This window comes from Sinocyclocheilus rhinocerous, unplaced genomic scaffold (assembly GCF_001515625.1).
Source record: "Sinocyclocheilus rhinocerous isolate Xijiao unplaced genomic scaffold, SAMN03320098_v1.1 scaffold433, whole genome shotgun sequence".
Classification (NCBI taxonomy): domain Eukaryota; kingdom Metazoa; phylum Chordata; class Actinopteri; order Cypriniformes; family Cyprinidae; genus Sinocyclocheilus; species Sinocyclocheilus rhinocerous.
In genome coordinates, this window is record NW_015627897.1 from 618,486 (window position 1) to 632,473 (window position 13,988).

General features: G+C 35.1%; 1 protein-coding gene across 1 annotated transcript in view; it reads right to left on the reverse strand.

Moving 5' to 3' along the window:
- Nucleotides 1-7,588: 7,588 nt before the first annotated feature.
- The window catches only part of LOC107736989 (ADAMTS-like protein 3), a 195,209-nt gene continuing 188,809 nt past the window's right edge, over nucleotides 7,589-13,988 (reverse strand). The window contains exons 19-22 of the mRNA XM_016548379.1: nucleotides 12,405-12,587; nucleotides 10,691-10,844; nucleotides 8,903-9,923; nucleotides 7,589-7,671 (exon numbers count right to left, since the gene is read on the reverse strand). Of these exons, the coding sequence (XP_016403865.1) occupies nucleotides 7,629-7,671; nucleotides 8,903-9,923; nucleotides 10,691-10,844; nucleotides 12,405-12,587 (1,401 nt within the window). The 3' untranslated portion in view covers nucleotides 7,589-7,628. The remainder of the gene's footprint in view (nucleotides 7,672-8,902; nucleotides 9,924-10,690; nucleotides 10,845-12,404; nucleotides 12,588-13,988) is intronic.

The window sequence follows — 13,988 nt, forward strand, 5'->3', positions numbered from 1 at the left end:
TAATATTTATTGCTAGATAAAATTACACTTTTTATGTGCCTTTTCCCCCTTCTGTTCCAATTCCTTAGGTTTGAAGTTATCATTTTAACTACATAGTCAGGCTGTAGACAAATAAAAGACAGCAGACAAATAAAACTATAAATGTATAAATAAAATTATATTTGAAATGATTTCAATACTGAAGAGTATTAATAAAATTGTTCAGATTTACTTAAAGGAAGAGGAATGTATTTCTAGCAGCATGCGAATGTTAAAATCTACTAAAATAAATTCCCTCCTGTGTGCTTTGCACTTCTTATATGATGCATAGAGTAGCTGCCTGTGTAGAGTGTTCCAAAATCACGTCCAAAGTCCCGTTTGAGGTTACATGGAAGCTATGTAGGCAGCTCACTAGATTTTAGAACGGATCTACTGTTAATGACCTGCGTGATAAGCAGACTGAATTCTGCTCTGTAATAACGTGACCTGGATCAGACATTCGCTGTATCCGGGTGTGTGTGTCCTCTAACAACACATCTCTCCACACCATCAGCTTAACCACTCAATTACAGTATCTTCTTACATCATTACCCATACTGCACTGCTCCGTGCCTGCCTATGCCTTCAAATCCTGTTTATTCATCTCAGGGAATCAGATGGTGATGAAAGCATGAGAGAACAGCTGACACTTGTGGCTTTCTGGCCTTTTGCGAGGCCAGTGTTCACAGCAGGTGTCCTCTGCATCAACCAAATCACTAGATAAACAAGTCTACATAAACTGCGACGGTGAGTGAAGACAGACACAACGACCTCAGAGACCTCTGTTTATATAAACATGCAAATAAAAAGGAGGTGAAAGGGAGAACAGTGTCCAGTTTGGGAAGTTTGAGGGGCACGAAAGACCCAAAAATTGATCTCATTGAACAATGAGGCTATTAAACATTATAATTACATCTGAATTATATGCATTAAATTCCACTGTGTAGGTAGAAATCTATAGACAGCTCTATAAAAAGTATATTTTAGTACAATAGAGCGACAGGAGCCCTGTTTTGCTACAGTATTGGCGTTTGTAAATGACGCAGCGCGGCATAACTCCCATCGAAGGGCCCCACATCCTGAATGCCTGTTGACTTTACAAACCATTTCTGTCCAAATAGCCGAATCTTTCACCAAAGCCACATGGACAAGAGCTATTAAGCATGGGATATGCACACATCAAACATGTTCAGTTTTTCACTGAGTGAAGTATCTCGATAATTTGAAGAATCTACATTGCCGCCAGTTGCCGCACTGGAGATTGCGGCAACTGGTAATGACGAAAAGAGGTTTGCTCACGAAAATACACATTAGTGCAATTAAAGCCATAGAATGTGTGTGTGTCAGATTGATTTTTAGCATTTTTGTTGCCAAATCTCACTAATTAGCTTTCATTTTATAAGTTATACAATGTGAAACATTGTGTATTTATGTTTTATGGGTGAATCTCAAAATAGAAATGTAAGGTCATATTTCACCCTAAAATTAAAAATTCATACATGTCCTATTTTTGTATTATATTTTATTAATATAATATAATATAATATAATAATGTAATTTTTTTGCATTATAAGAACATTATGTGAGACTAAGCCTTGGTATTTATTATTTATTTATTAATTATGCTTCAAATTTTTATGACATGACATAATGATTTTCGAGCGTTAATCCTCTCTGAGGAGTTGGATTCCTCGCTCCATGGGCTGCTTAGGACCAGCACATGACCAGCTAAGGACCAGCTTAAACCAGCATCCAAGCTTCAAAACCTACCTAACCAGCATATGCTGGTTTTAAAACAACAGCTGGTTTCTATGTATTCCAGACTGAGGTGAGACCACAGGAGCTCAATGGCCTTTCAGTGAAAACACACACCATGATTGTGTCTTAATCAAGTCACACTCTCGGATCAGGTCGAGATCTGGTTCAATCTCTCATTTCCTGTGTATCAATCAGAGGTGTCCCTCAGGCTCTGCTACTCTTAGTTCTGGTTCACGTGATCTCCTGCAGCAATCAGGAGTCCCAGAAGAGCCAATCAGAGGCAGCGTGATGGACTCTCAGAGGTGTTTATATACCTGATTAAAGTGTGTATTGTGTGTGTCTGGAGGGCTGCTCGGGGACATCATCTGACACTTGTGAAAGACTAGTGGCCCTCCAGAGCCAAAGAAAAAAAAGTATGTTTTGAATTTGTAGTGATCCTACAACAGAGTAACACTAGAAGGCATCAGCTTAATAGCTATTTTCTCAAAACTAGAAAAAATCTATTATTCTATCATGATATGTTTATACATTTTTAATCACCATTTTATGTACATTTACTGAATTATTCAAAGTGACATTTACTAGTTCATGAATTCCCTGATCATCAAACCAATAAATGTTAATAACTACTGTATGATATGCCTAACAAATATCTTCCAGATCTAGTTTCTCCAATACAGTTCAAAATGTTAGTGTATTCAATGTCTCGGGATCCTTCAGAAATCATTCAGATATGCAGATTTGCTGCTCACAAAATATTATTTTCTTCTGATTATCAATGTTGAAAACAGTTGTGCTGCCTAATATTGGAGAAACCGTGATACTGTTTTTCAGGATTCTTTATGAAAATAAATCCAAAAGAACAGCATTTATTTGAAAGAGAAATCTTTTGTCTTTGCTGAAAAAAGTTTTTCTTTCAAACAAAAAAAAATACTGATACACACACACACACACACACACACACACACACAGTATGTGTACTATTTGAAAAGTACTATTTGTAAGAAACACAAAGTTGTTGCCAATGTGAACAATTCAAAATCAATCATTTCTAAGGCTTGATTTCAGTGAGGATGCTGCCTTGGAATACAGCTGCCTATGTAGACAGACACAGCATGGAAGCTCTCTATGTTCTGGAAGAGAAACAGAGTGATTAAGAAAGTCAGAAAGGGTTAGAAAGCACCAGGGTGCAGTGAGCTCTCCGTCCACTCCCACCCAAAGCCACAAAGGGACGCCGGCACAAAATGTGCATTGTATCCCATCCAGCACACATCTCATGAAAGCCCACTCATTCAGAGCCACTTATAAAAACACAGCAGCTGAGTCATGTCTGAAGTATCCAACTCATAGAAAAGATATCATCTAAAGTGTGATGGCACGTCTGGAGCGACTCAGATGTGTGGAAACTCAGCCTCGGGACAATGGCAGCATTGTTTCCACAATCACACTTACATGCCACCTTTAATGAACAAAATAATGATTACGAGACATCTTTGGGAAAATTCGAGCTTGCACTTCAAATCATTTCAGATGATTGCTTTTTTCTTGTTTTATGCATAAACCTAATTTGAATGTTTCTTACCAAACTTAATTAAAGACATATTGTCTGCAAAAGTCTGAAAAAACGTTGTCCCTCAAATAAAGATATTTTGTTTATCTGATGTTTACATACTTTTTACTGGAAAACAAAGCAAGAATACTGATTAAAAGATTTTTAAATGTGTTCAGTGTTCCTGTGCTGACATACAGTGTTTCCTGTTGAAACAGGAAGTTGAGGCAGAATCAAGTGTTGTTATTGTTAGCTAAAAGTATAAAAATAATATATATATATATATATTTTGTTAACTGAAATAAAGCTAAGATAAAACAAGGTACAAAGAATAGATGAAAAATTAAAACTTAAAAAGGTTAAACGAAAACTAGAAATATTACCGTCACAACTATAACTGATTTTTTAAAGTTTCATGGAAATTACATGGAAATATTACATTTAAATGATTCAAATATTAAATACTAAAATTACTAAATAATATTACTTGAACAGAAATTAAAGCTAATTTACAAAAAAAAAAGACAAAAGCACCTAAAACTACTAAAACAAAAAATTAAAACCTGAAAATATAAAAACAAAAATATTAGATGAAAAATTCAAACTTAAAAAGGTTAAAAGGAAACTAGAAAAGTTACATTCACAACTAACTGGAAAAAGGAAATTACATGAAATTATTACATTTAAATCATTAAAATATTGCATAATAAAATTACCAAATACTAATTAAAGATACAGTTTTATATTTTAAAACTAAATGAATTGACAAAAGCACAAAAATGACTAAAACTAAAATTAAAAACTGAAAATATACAAATAAAAGCTCATTTAAAACATTAATACTATAAAGGAATATAAATAATTCTTAAATAACCCTGAGCAGAGCATATTGAAGAGATTTATTTACTAGCCCAAGTGAAAAGAACCAGCCCCTAAAAACTCTATATAATCCAGATATGGTTTGGATGCATTTTTCACTTGTCTTATGGTGGAAATCATAAAGATGTTTGCTTAAAAACAGAACAGCACATCTCTTCTCATCAAGATTCGAGGTATAATTCATTTCTACAACACAAAAGTGCTAGTTTAATACTTAAAGTTACCGTTTTGTTTAAAGCACTAACCCTAATTACTGTATAAGCAATAGCAATTAGTAACTGTCAGTCTTCTGTGACGAGACGGAGCAGAAACTGCATTGGTTTGAGTGTGAAATCCCGTTCACAGCTCTAGGAGTAAAGCAACCTTGTTAGGATCTGATTTAGAGCGCCGCAGCAGTGCCAAGACACATCTGAATGAAAGAGCGAGAAAGTGTGAGACTTCACACAGCTTTAGAGTCCGTGAACGTCAATCACCTCGCCTGTGCTTTGCTTCACTTTTGGCCAAAAATAAGAAGCGCTATGTAAGCGCCCCAGCAGAGATGGCCCTGGGGCCACGAGCGCCACAGGAGCCGCGGATGGGAGGAGAATGCAGATCTACAGCGTCACACGGAGCCATGCTTCTCCAGTGAGGCTGTCATTGCACACGTTTCATATGAAATCACTTCTTTTCAGGTCACCCCAAAGTGTTTACCAAGACAACAACATGGAAAGAAGAAAACTTTGTTAAATGTATTACTGAAACACCACATATTGTGTTAATGTGTATATGTGACCTGATATCAGATTCCCAAAAAATTTAGCATTTATTGAAATGATCTGTGAACTTTTATAGGATTTGGAAAACCCACAATCACATATTTTGAGAAGAAAAATAATTAATATAACTAAAAGGTTTGGAAAGACTAACTGAAGCATACTCACCTGTGTTATGTTTGATTTTATAAAATCATAATATTATATGTACAGACCACAAATGCATCTGCAATTATGACTGTAATTTCTATTTTATTTTGTTTATTCATTTATTATTTTTTATTATTATTTATTCATTTATTTATTTTTTATATTGATATGTTCATTTGTAAATGTGTGCATTATTCTAAAGTTTATCTACTTTCTTATTTTGTATGTTATTATTATTATTACTACTACTGTTGGTGTTGTTGGTGATATTTATTATTATTTTATGTCTATTTTAATTTATTTATTTAATTTTATTAATGTTGGAGAATTTTTTTTTTTTTTACAATTTTGCAATAGTGTGAAACTTTTTGTTAACGCTTTGGAAATATTACAAAATTTAAAAAAAATGACAAAGAGTTTTTACTACATAAAACTACATTTTTACTTCATAAAACAGTAAAAACTAATACTAAAATAGTAATATTTTTAAAAATATTATCAAATGAAAATATTACTGTTTTCAAAACACAGTTATGCTGCTTAATTTTGGTGTACTTATTTATTTATTTATTTATTTTCACTTTTGAATTGAATGCACCTTTTCTTGATTAAAAGTAAGTAAATAAGTATGTATGCATGTATTTATTTTTATTTATTTATTTATTTCACCCCAAACTTTTGAACGATATTGTACATAATTGAAATAAATAATAGAAATAATTAAAATGCTATCAAATTGTGACCTTCACAAATTGTCTGAACATCTTGACAGACAAACGGTTAGACAGGACAGTTTTTGTTTCTTCCCATCAATGCAAAAAAAATAAATAAATCCAGACACACTTTAATTTGGAACAATTTCCGTATAGCGAGACGTGTTTAAAATATCCCCAATACCTGCAGTGAGAGAAGAATAACATGCTCTAACTGTAAATATTACTCTGTAGGAGTGGAATGCATTCATTCTGGGTTGGCACTGGGCTGGCATGAGCTGGCAGTGACGTTATATTTGGTTTTGGAGTCAAGTGGCATTGAATAGCAGTGTTATGATGGCGGCAGTGATGCAGTAGAGACCGCACACAAACACGGCTGTCAACAAAAGAGTGGGAGGCAAATGATTTGGCAGCTCTGAGCAATACTGTGGTCAAAATAACTGGGGTATAATAAATAAATAAAGTAATATAGAAGAATTGTGCATGATCCAAAAATATATTACGACAAAAAATGGTTATAGCTGAAAACAATATTGTTCCCCTCAGCTGAACTTGAGATTTCTATTAAAAAAAAAATATATATATATATATATTCTTGCTTGCCAGACTTGAGTTCTGTCAAGGATCTAAAGATGATGTGGCATCAAAAATCATAGAAACAAGCACCAGCCAATAAAACTAAATGAATCTATTTAATTCCAAATCCAATAAAATAAAATCTGACTGTGACATGCGACGAAAATTTAGCATAAAACCAAGCTGTCAAAATCAACATCTGCAGGGTAATTCTACAAAACGAGTCCCATTTGTGTCTTCCTTATGAAGTACATATGTAAAAATGATTTTTAACAATGATTAACTGATGTTAGCTTTCACAGTGTCAACAGACATTTTGATAAACTTATCAACAAAAATACAATAACTTTATTTGACTTTTTATGTATTTTTTTCTAAAACGTTTCCAACTTAATGCTATATTAGCAAACATGCAAATGTAAGAAATATAAGAAAATATAAGGAAATAAAAGCTATAATATAATATAATATAATATAATATAATAAAAAAATCTTCAAGGAAAGGTCTCCTCTTTTTATTTTTTCATGTGAAAATCATACATTTTCAGCCCTGTTCAACACTTTTGCAGTTGTTGGATATTTGTATGCATTTTCATATTATATTCTCTTTCTAAATGTCCTTTCACCTTTCTGAAGGTAACTCAACATTTTATGCAATTTTATGGCACAATGCAATTAACACTTACATGCATTATTTATCTCCTAAAATGTCTAAAATCTCAAACTGACTTCAAAATCACTTTGTCTGAAAAAGCTGAAAAAGCACCCGTTTCGTAGCATGACCCTACAGTCATGTCAAAAGTGACCTCTGAAAGTTAAAGCACTTCAATATTTCACGATTCCCCTCAGGACTGCTGGGTTTTCAAGCCAAGGCCGCGAGAAGAGGCCTGAACAATGTTTGCACAGCCATGTCTCTTTCAGGTCCCATAGCGCAGGCCAGAAAGAGGGGCAGACAATGTTTGGCGACTGTCTGGGCGGAGGCTATGTTAAGGCCGTGAGCTGGACAAAGCTGAGTTACTAAGTCAATGTTTTCAATGACGGTATTTAACAGTCAACAGTATAGAGCCGACGATTAGACCACAATGCGACCCTGGAGAGCAAGTGAAAGAAGCACAGCCAGAATATCTGACCCCAACAGACCGCATAACGTGAGATCTGGGGTGCTCTGGAGGTGAATATTTGAGTGGGTTGGTGATTAACAGGCTTTTGGAATATGCGGTTGCTCAATCAAGATCAGTCACGGCTGGACTCAGAGGTACACAGGGAGTCTTGTTTTCTATAAAGAGAGAAAAAATGGCTTTTCGGTGTTAAAGTTGAACTCTGATCGTTTCCAACATCATGTTCGTTGGACTAAAAGAACTGCAGTTGATAATAACCGAAAAAAAGAGTAAAGTCATGTGAATTCCAGAAGATCTGTAATCAGACACTGTACTGGTGTGTTAGAGTAAAAACGCCTATGCCGTTAGTTATATTTTGAGCCACATAATGCAGGCACAAAATGACAAATTTAAAGGAATAGTTAATCTAAAATTGATCATTTTATTTCAGTAGAGCACAAAAGGTGATATTTTGTCCTTAAACAAAAGAGAGATGCATGAATATAGAAATTCAGGATGATATTTTTGACTAAAACTAAAACTGTTAAAAAAATTATTTTTATTAATTAAAAAAAGCTCAAATAAAATATTTGGTGAATTCAGGTAAATTTGACTTTTTTGCCATTGTGAGAACTGGGAGAAAATGGTCCAACTGTCCTGAATTAACCCCTACATTTTAGATGAAAAACTTAAATGAAAGCTGGAAATGTTGCCTTGGCAGCTAACTGAAATAAAAATAAATTAAACCTGAAGTACTGAAATTACTAAAAATGGAAATAAATTATTTATTAAGACTAATAAATAAATAAATAAATATATTTTAATTAAACAAATTACAAATGAACTACTTTCATTTACTAAAACTTAAATAAAAAAACAGACAATAAAAAAATGGTAAATATACAATATATAATAAATATAAATGTATAATAGTTATGCCTAAATGGCCAACATTACAAATGTATACTACTTAATATATTGGGAGTTACAATAAAACATTTTACAAACAATGGCTGATTCCAGTAATTTAAACATTAAAAGTTCAAGGGTCATGGATTCAATTCCCAGTGTAAGTCTCTTTGGATAAAAGCATCTGCTAAATGCATAAATGCAAATGTACATATAAACCGAAAAAATGTCAGCACAGTATGTTGTGCATCCCTATTCATTAACAATCATTTTGTATTCTATTTTTAAAAAAAAAACAGTTTGGGAGTGACATGTTGAGTAAGCAAACAATGACAGAATTTATGTTTTCAATTAACTATTTTTTAAACTTGCCATTTAAATGATTTTAAAGAAGCTGATGACCAAAACGCCCACAAATTGTAACCTAAGAAAAAGAAAGGAAGATAAACTGCAACACCGTATGGCACCCCAACCCCTTCATCTACATCTGGTTGTCTTTACCTGTCGCTGTTCTGAAGCGGAGCTCCATCTTTGCTCCAGGAGAGGTTTGGAGATGGCAATCCCTGAGTGGGACACATCAGCGTGAGGCTGTGGGTAGCATTGGTTATGTAAGCGGTCCTGCCCACATGGATCCGGAGATCCCTCTGGAAGCTCATGGCAGATCTGTGATGCTTTTGTCGAACGATAACCGCTCGACTGCCTTTTTTCGGCGTCTTTCCCTCAGAACGTTCAGAAGTGTTTGGCGTCTTATCTAAATGATTGCCCATCGTAGTGCTTTCCTCAGTTTGTGCCCCTTGCCCCGCGGCAGCCAAATCCTCCATAAGTTTCCCAATCAGGTGCAACGCCATTTCATCCGTCACATTTCCGCTCTCGGCCAGCTGACTGATGTTCTTCACGAGCTCCTCGAACTGTGCAGGATCAAGGACAAAGGCTCCCGCGTGGCTCCTGGCGGCCAAAGCGTAGTTTCCTAAAGCAAGGGTATCCCAGAGTTCCTTAGGCTGGCCATCGTCGTCTCGGTAGAACTCGTTTTTTTGCATCCAGCTTGGGGGAGATTTTGGAGCCTTCTTTCCAGGTGGAAACGCCTCATGGCACTTTGAACCAACGTAACCTCCTTCTTTATTGAGGTATGGATGAAAGCTCCTACTTCCCAAACTCTTTCCTTCAGGATGTTCCAGGAGCCTACTATTGTATCCGATCAGTTTCAGGATGAAGATGTCCGAAACTTGGTTGGCCCAGCAGCGGTACAGTCCGATATCTGCAGCCTCCAGGTTATAGATCCTCAAAGCGCCAGATCTGGTGATGCTCAGACGTTTGGAGCTGGTCAGTTCACTCCCATCCTTCTCCCAGCGGATCTGAGCTTTAGGGAAATGCCAAACGGGACACTTGATAACGACGGAGGTCTTGGGAAGAAGGTAGGCTCGTCCTCCGATGGTAAAACTGAGGCGTTTTTCTTGTCTGGTCTGGATGTAGATGCGTTTCAGGCCCATGACCTGAGGGCAATGTTTTTTGGAGTGCTTGTGCTCTGCGGAGAGAGATGGGAGAAGCTGAAGCGGTTCAAACATCGGTTAGGGCTAATTACTTTAGTTTCACGTGAGGTTATAAACGCTCTAGAAACCCCCAAATAATCTCAGCAGTTCAGACTCTTGATTTCGAGCCCAATGAAGTCAAATCACACGGGACAAAAGGGCTTTGGAAAGTTTAGGTGAAAGAGCAAAAACCATGAGGGCACAATGTGAATGCGTTCTCCGCTTGCAGACTGATCTGCTATGGGACCGTCCCTTCATACCGCAGGACCTTATCAAGATATACAAACCGATAAACCTAATTCAGCTCGAAACATTATCAAGGCATCTCAAGAAAGCATGAAAGCATCTCAAAGCCGTTCTGGAAGTTTCATATGTTCACATATATGACCACAGAGAGTTCATTGGTTCATGGGTATCATGAGAATAATAATAACATGCTAAGTGATACCTACAGAACCCTGCTTTTTATTTGAGAAACTTGAGATGAAACCCAAGTAGGATTGTGCTGTTACTACAGCTCAAAACATCAGGGAGTCCCAAAATCATTTTATGAAATTTTTCCTTGTGCTGCTATCAGAATGTATGGAGACCATAGTGAGAGCAAGATCAAATAGAGGTCAGTTCTAAGTTAAATTACAACCATAATTTACACGAAATGTGCAAGAAATCGAACGCTTCACACTGAAAGATTCAGGCTTAAACTGACGTGGCAAGTAAAGGATGGCTAGAAAAAAAATGGAAAGGCAAGCATAGAGTATCTTACTGTTGCATGGGCTCATACGGCAGCTCCTGATCAGAGGAGGAAGAGGAAGGTCACTGCAGGCTGACCTGTCCAGAGTGACCAGCTGACCGGAGGCCGTCTGTCTCCTACACACGGGTTCCCGCCGCTGAATGCCTTTTCCACACGTCACAGAACACTGCAAACACATATGGACAAATACATACATTAAATAAACTCTATTAAAGAAAATAGTTCACACAAAATGGAAAATATAAAGGCCCATTTACACCAATGGCCATAATTACAATGATAACTATATCTGTGTTCACACCAGTGCACAATAAGTTTCTGTTTATTATAAGTGTGTGCTGCAGTTTTGTCATCTGCCACTTTAAATGCTTGAGCTCGTTAAAATTTGGTTTATTCTGATTGGCTGTTAATGTTTTTATCATTCATCAGCTGGAGAAAATGATTCTGAAAGTGACTGAACAAGCCTTAACATCTTCAAAATTTTTGAATAGGCCTACCTAAAACCTACTTTTGTGTTTCTTGCAAGAAAGAAACAGAAAGATCTGGTTGGAACAATATTAACTTTAGAAATATATTTACCTTTCTACCTAAATTTTTGAGTGACGAGGTACAATAAAAAAAAAAAAAAATGTTTTTGAAAGAAGTCTCATATGCTCACCAAAGTTGGAATTATTTGATTAAAAATAAATAAAAGCTAGTTATGAAATATTATTGCAATTTAAAATATATGTTGTAAAATGTAATTTATTCCTGCAAATTTTTTCAATATTTATTCCAGCAGAATTTTCAGCATCATTACTCCAATCTTCAGTCTTTTAATGCACCCTTGTTCAACAGAAGTATTCATTTCACACACACACACACATATATATATATATATATAACCAACCCCAGACTTTTGAACGATAGTTTATATAATTGTAATAATGCATATAAATAATTAAAATGCTTCCCAGTTGTGCCAAAAAATTAATAAATAGTAAATAAATACAATACTGACCCCAAACTTTTGAAAGTGTATATAATTGAAATAATACATATAAATAATTCAAATGCTTCCCAATTGTACAAAAAATACTAATAAATAAATAACTACAATAATGACCCCAAACTTTTGAAAGATAGTGTCCAGTATATAATTGAAATAATACACATAATTTACACAAAAATTGTACCATAAATAAATAAATAAAATACTGACCCCAAACTTTTGAATGGTAGTGTAATTTCTACAGACTAAAGGCTAGAATACATTACACAACTTTTAAAATCTGTCTTTGTAAATAGTTACAGTGGGAAAACTGGGCAACATACACTAAATGACTGACTAAGACACATGAAAAATGCAAACAATATGTGTTTTAAAATCGGCTCAAAACATCAAACATGTCTGATATCCTCCAACTGGATGGAATCATAGTCTCAAGCTAAAAAAAAATCAGAGTCTGTGACCATCATACACTATGTGATTGTCTATGAAATTTGTCAACTCAAATCTGCAGACTGGCTCTGATTTTCAGCAACTAGCGTCATCTTCTCCAGACTGCAAATCGTTGCAAAAATATGGGCAAAAATTGTGTAGTGTATTCCAACCTTAACCCACTCTTGTGCAGAAATATTATTTATAAAGTATCTGTCTCTTCAAGGGTGTCCCCAAATAGGTTGTGGGGACATTTTATACGGAACATATTCCCAAAGTTTAGCTTGGTTAGCAACACAAACACACCTTTGACCACTCTCCTCCTTCCAGACGCGGCAGCAGACAGTCAGGGTTGATGCAAATCCTGTGGACGTCAGGTTTGGTTCCAGCGCACTCCTCGTCGCTCAGCCTGCGGTAGCTTCCAGAAGCCAGTCTCTGTTTACAGTAAACCTTACGCCACTGAGTGCCTCTGCCACACGAATGAGAGCACTGACCCAGAGACCAAACAAACACCAACATCAACACCAACAAACCAACCCTCACCACATAACCAGAGAGAGCGCAGCATGCAAGCAAATGCAACCACACGACACTTGATGTGCAGATGTTGTTTATCCAGATAAATAAAAGCCAAGTGAAGATTCAAGATCAGCTATAAAAATAATTCCACATCATGTTCCATAACAAAATATTCTCAAAAACACATGCTCAATGAGAATAACATGTCCTTTAATATGTTTATGTGAATCTCTGGTGCCTTCTGCAGTTTTTATTAAAGGGGTCATATGATGCTTTTTTAAAGATCATTATTTTGTGTATTTGGTGTAACAGAATATGTTGACATGCTTTAATGTTCAAAAAACACATTATTTTTCAAATACTTGTATGCAAAAGTCTCTCCTTGCTGTCTAGGAAAAATCATTGAGATTTTAAAGTGGTTTCTTTGTCATTTTCATCTAACAAAAATAGATGAATCCCGCACACTGCTATAGCTTGCAAATCATATTTTAATTAGGGCTGCATACATATTGAAATAAAATCGATATTGCAATATGGCTTAATGAACTTAATACATGCTATAGATAGATAGATAGATAGTTTTCAACATTGATAACAATAATGAATATTTATTGTGCGCCAAATTAGCATATTATAATTATTTCTGAAGGATCATGAAAATTCAGCTTTGCATCACAGGAATAAATTACATTTAAAAGTCGTTTTAACTTGTAATAATATTTTACAATATATTTTTTAATTTATTTATTTTTTACTGTACATTTTTTTGGTGAGCATAAGAGATTTAAAGAAACAGATTGAGATAGATAGATAGATAGATAGATAGATAGATAGATAGATTAGTGAAAAACAGGGGGAATGTGGCCTATGAAAACTCAAATAGAAAGACATTTTGTTCAGTCTTAAAAGGATTCCGAAATAAATACATAAATAAATAATAGGCAACGATTACATTTTTAAAATTGCGATTAATTGTGTGATTTTCTGCGATTAATCACATTGTTTTGCACAAAATTCAAAAGTAGTGTATTGTGCACTTTTTTCATTTAAAAGTACTGCTATATGAACAAAAGTGCAATAACATTTGGTTTGCAAACACTTTAAACAAATAAGGCGCTTTTTTTACAGCAGTATTAGCAGTTAAAATATTTATTGTAAATCTCAACTTATAACATTAATGTAATCAAATTAAATATAAAACCAAAGCTATTTGCCACTGCCAGGGCATTAACGTTTTTATAGAAAATATTTTATAGTTTGTTATAGAAAAACAAGTTATGCTCAGAGTCCAGAGCCTCGATCATAACATTATAACAGGCACCTTCCATGTAGAGACCTGCACTATCGCGGGACCCAACGCAGCAGAGTGCG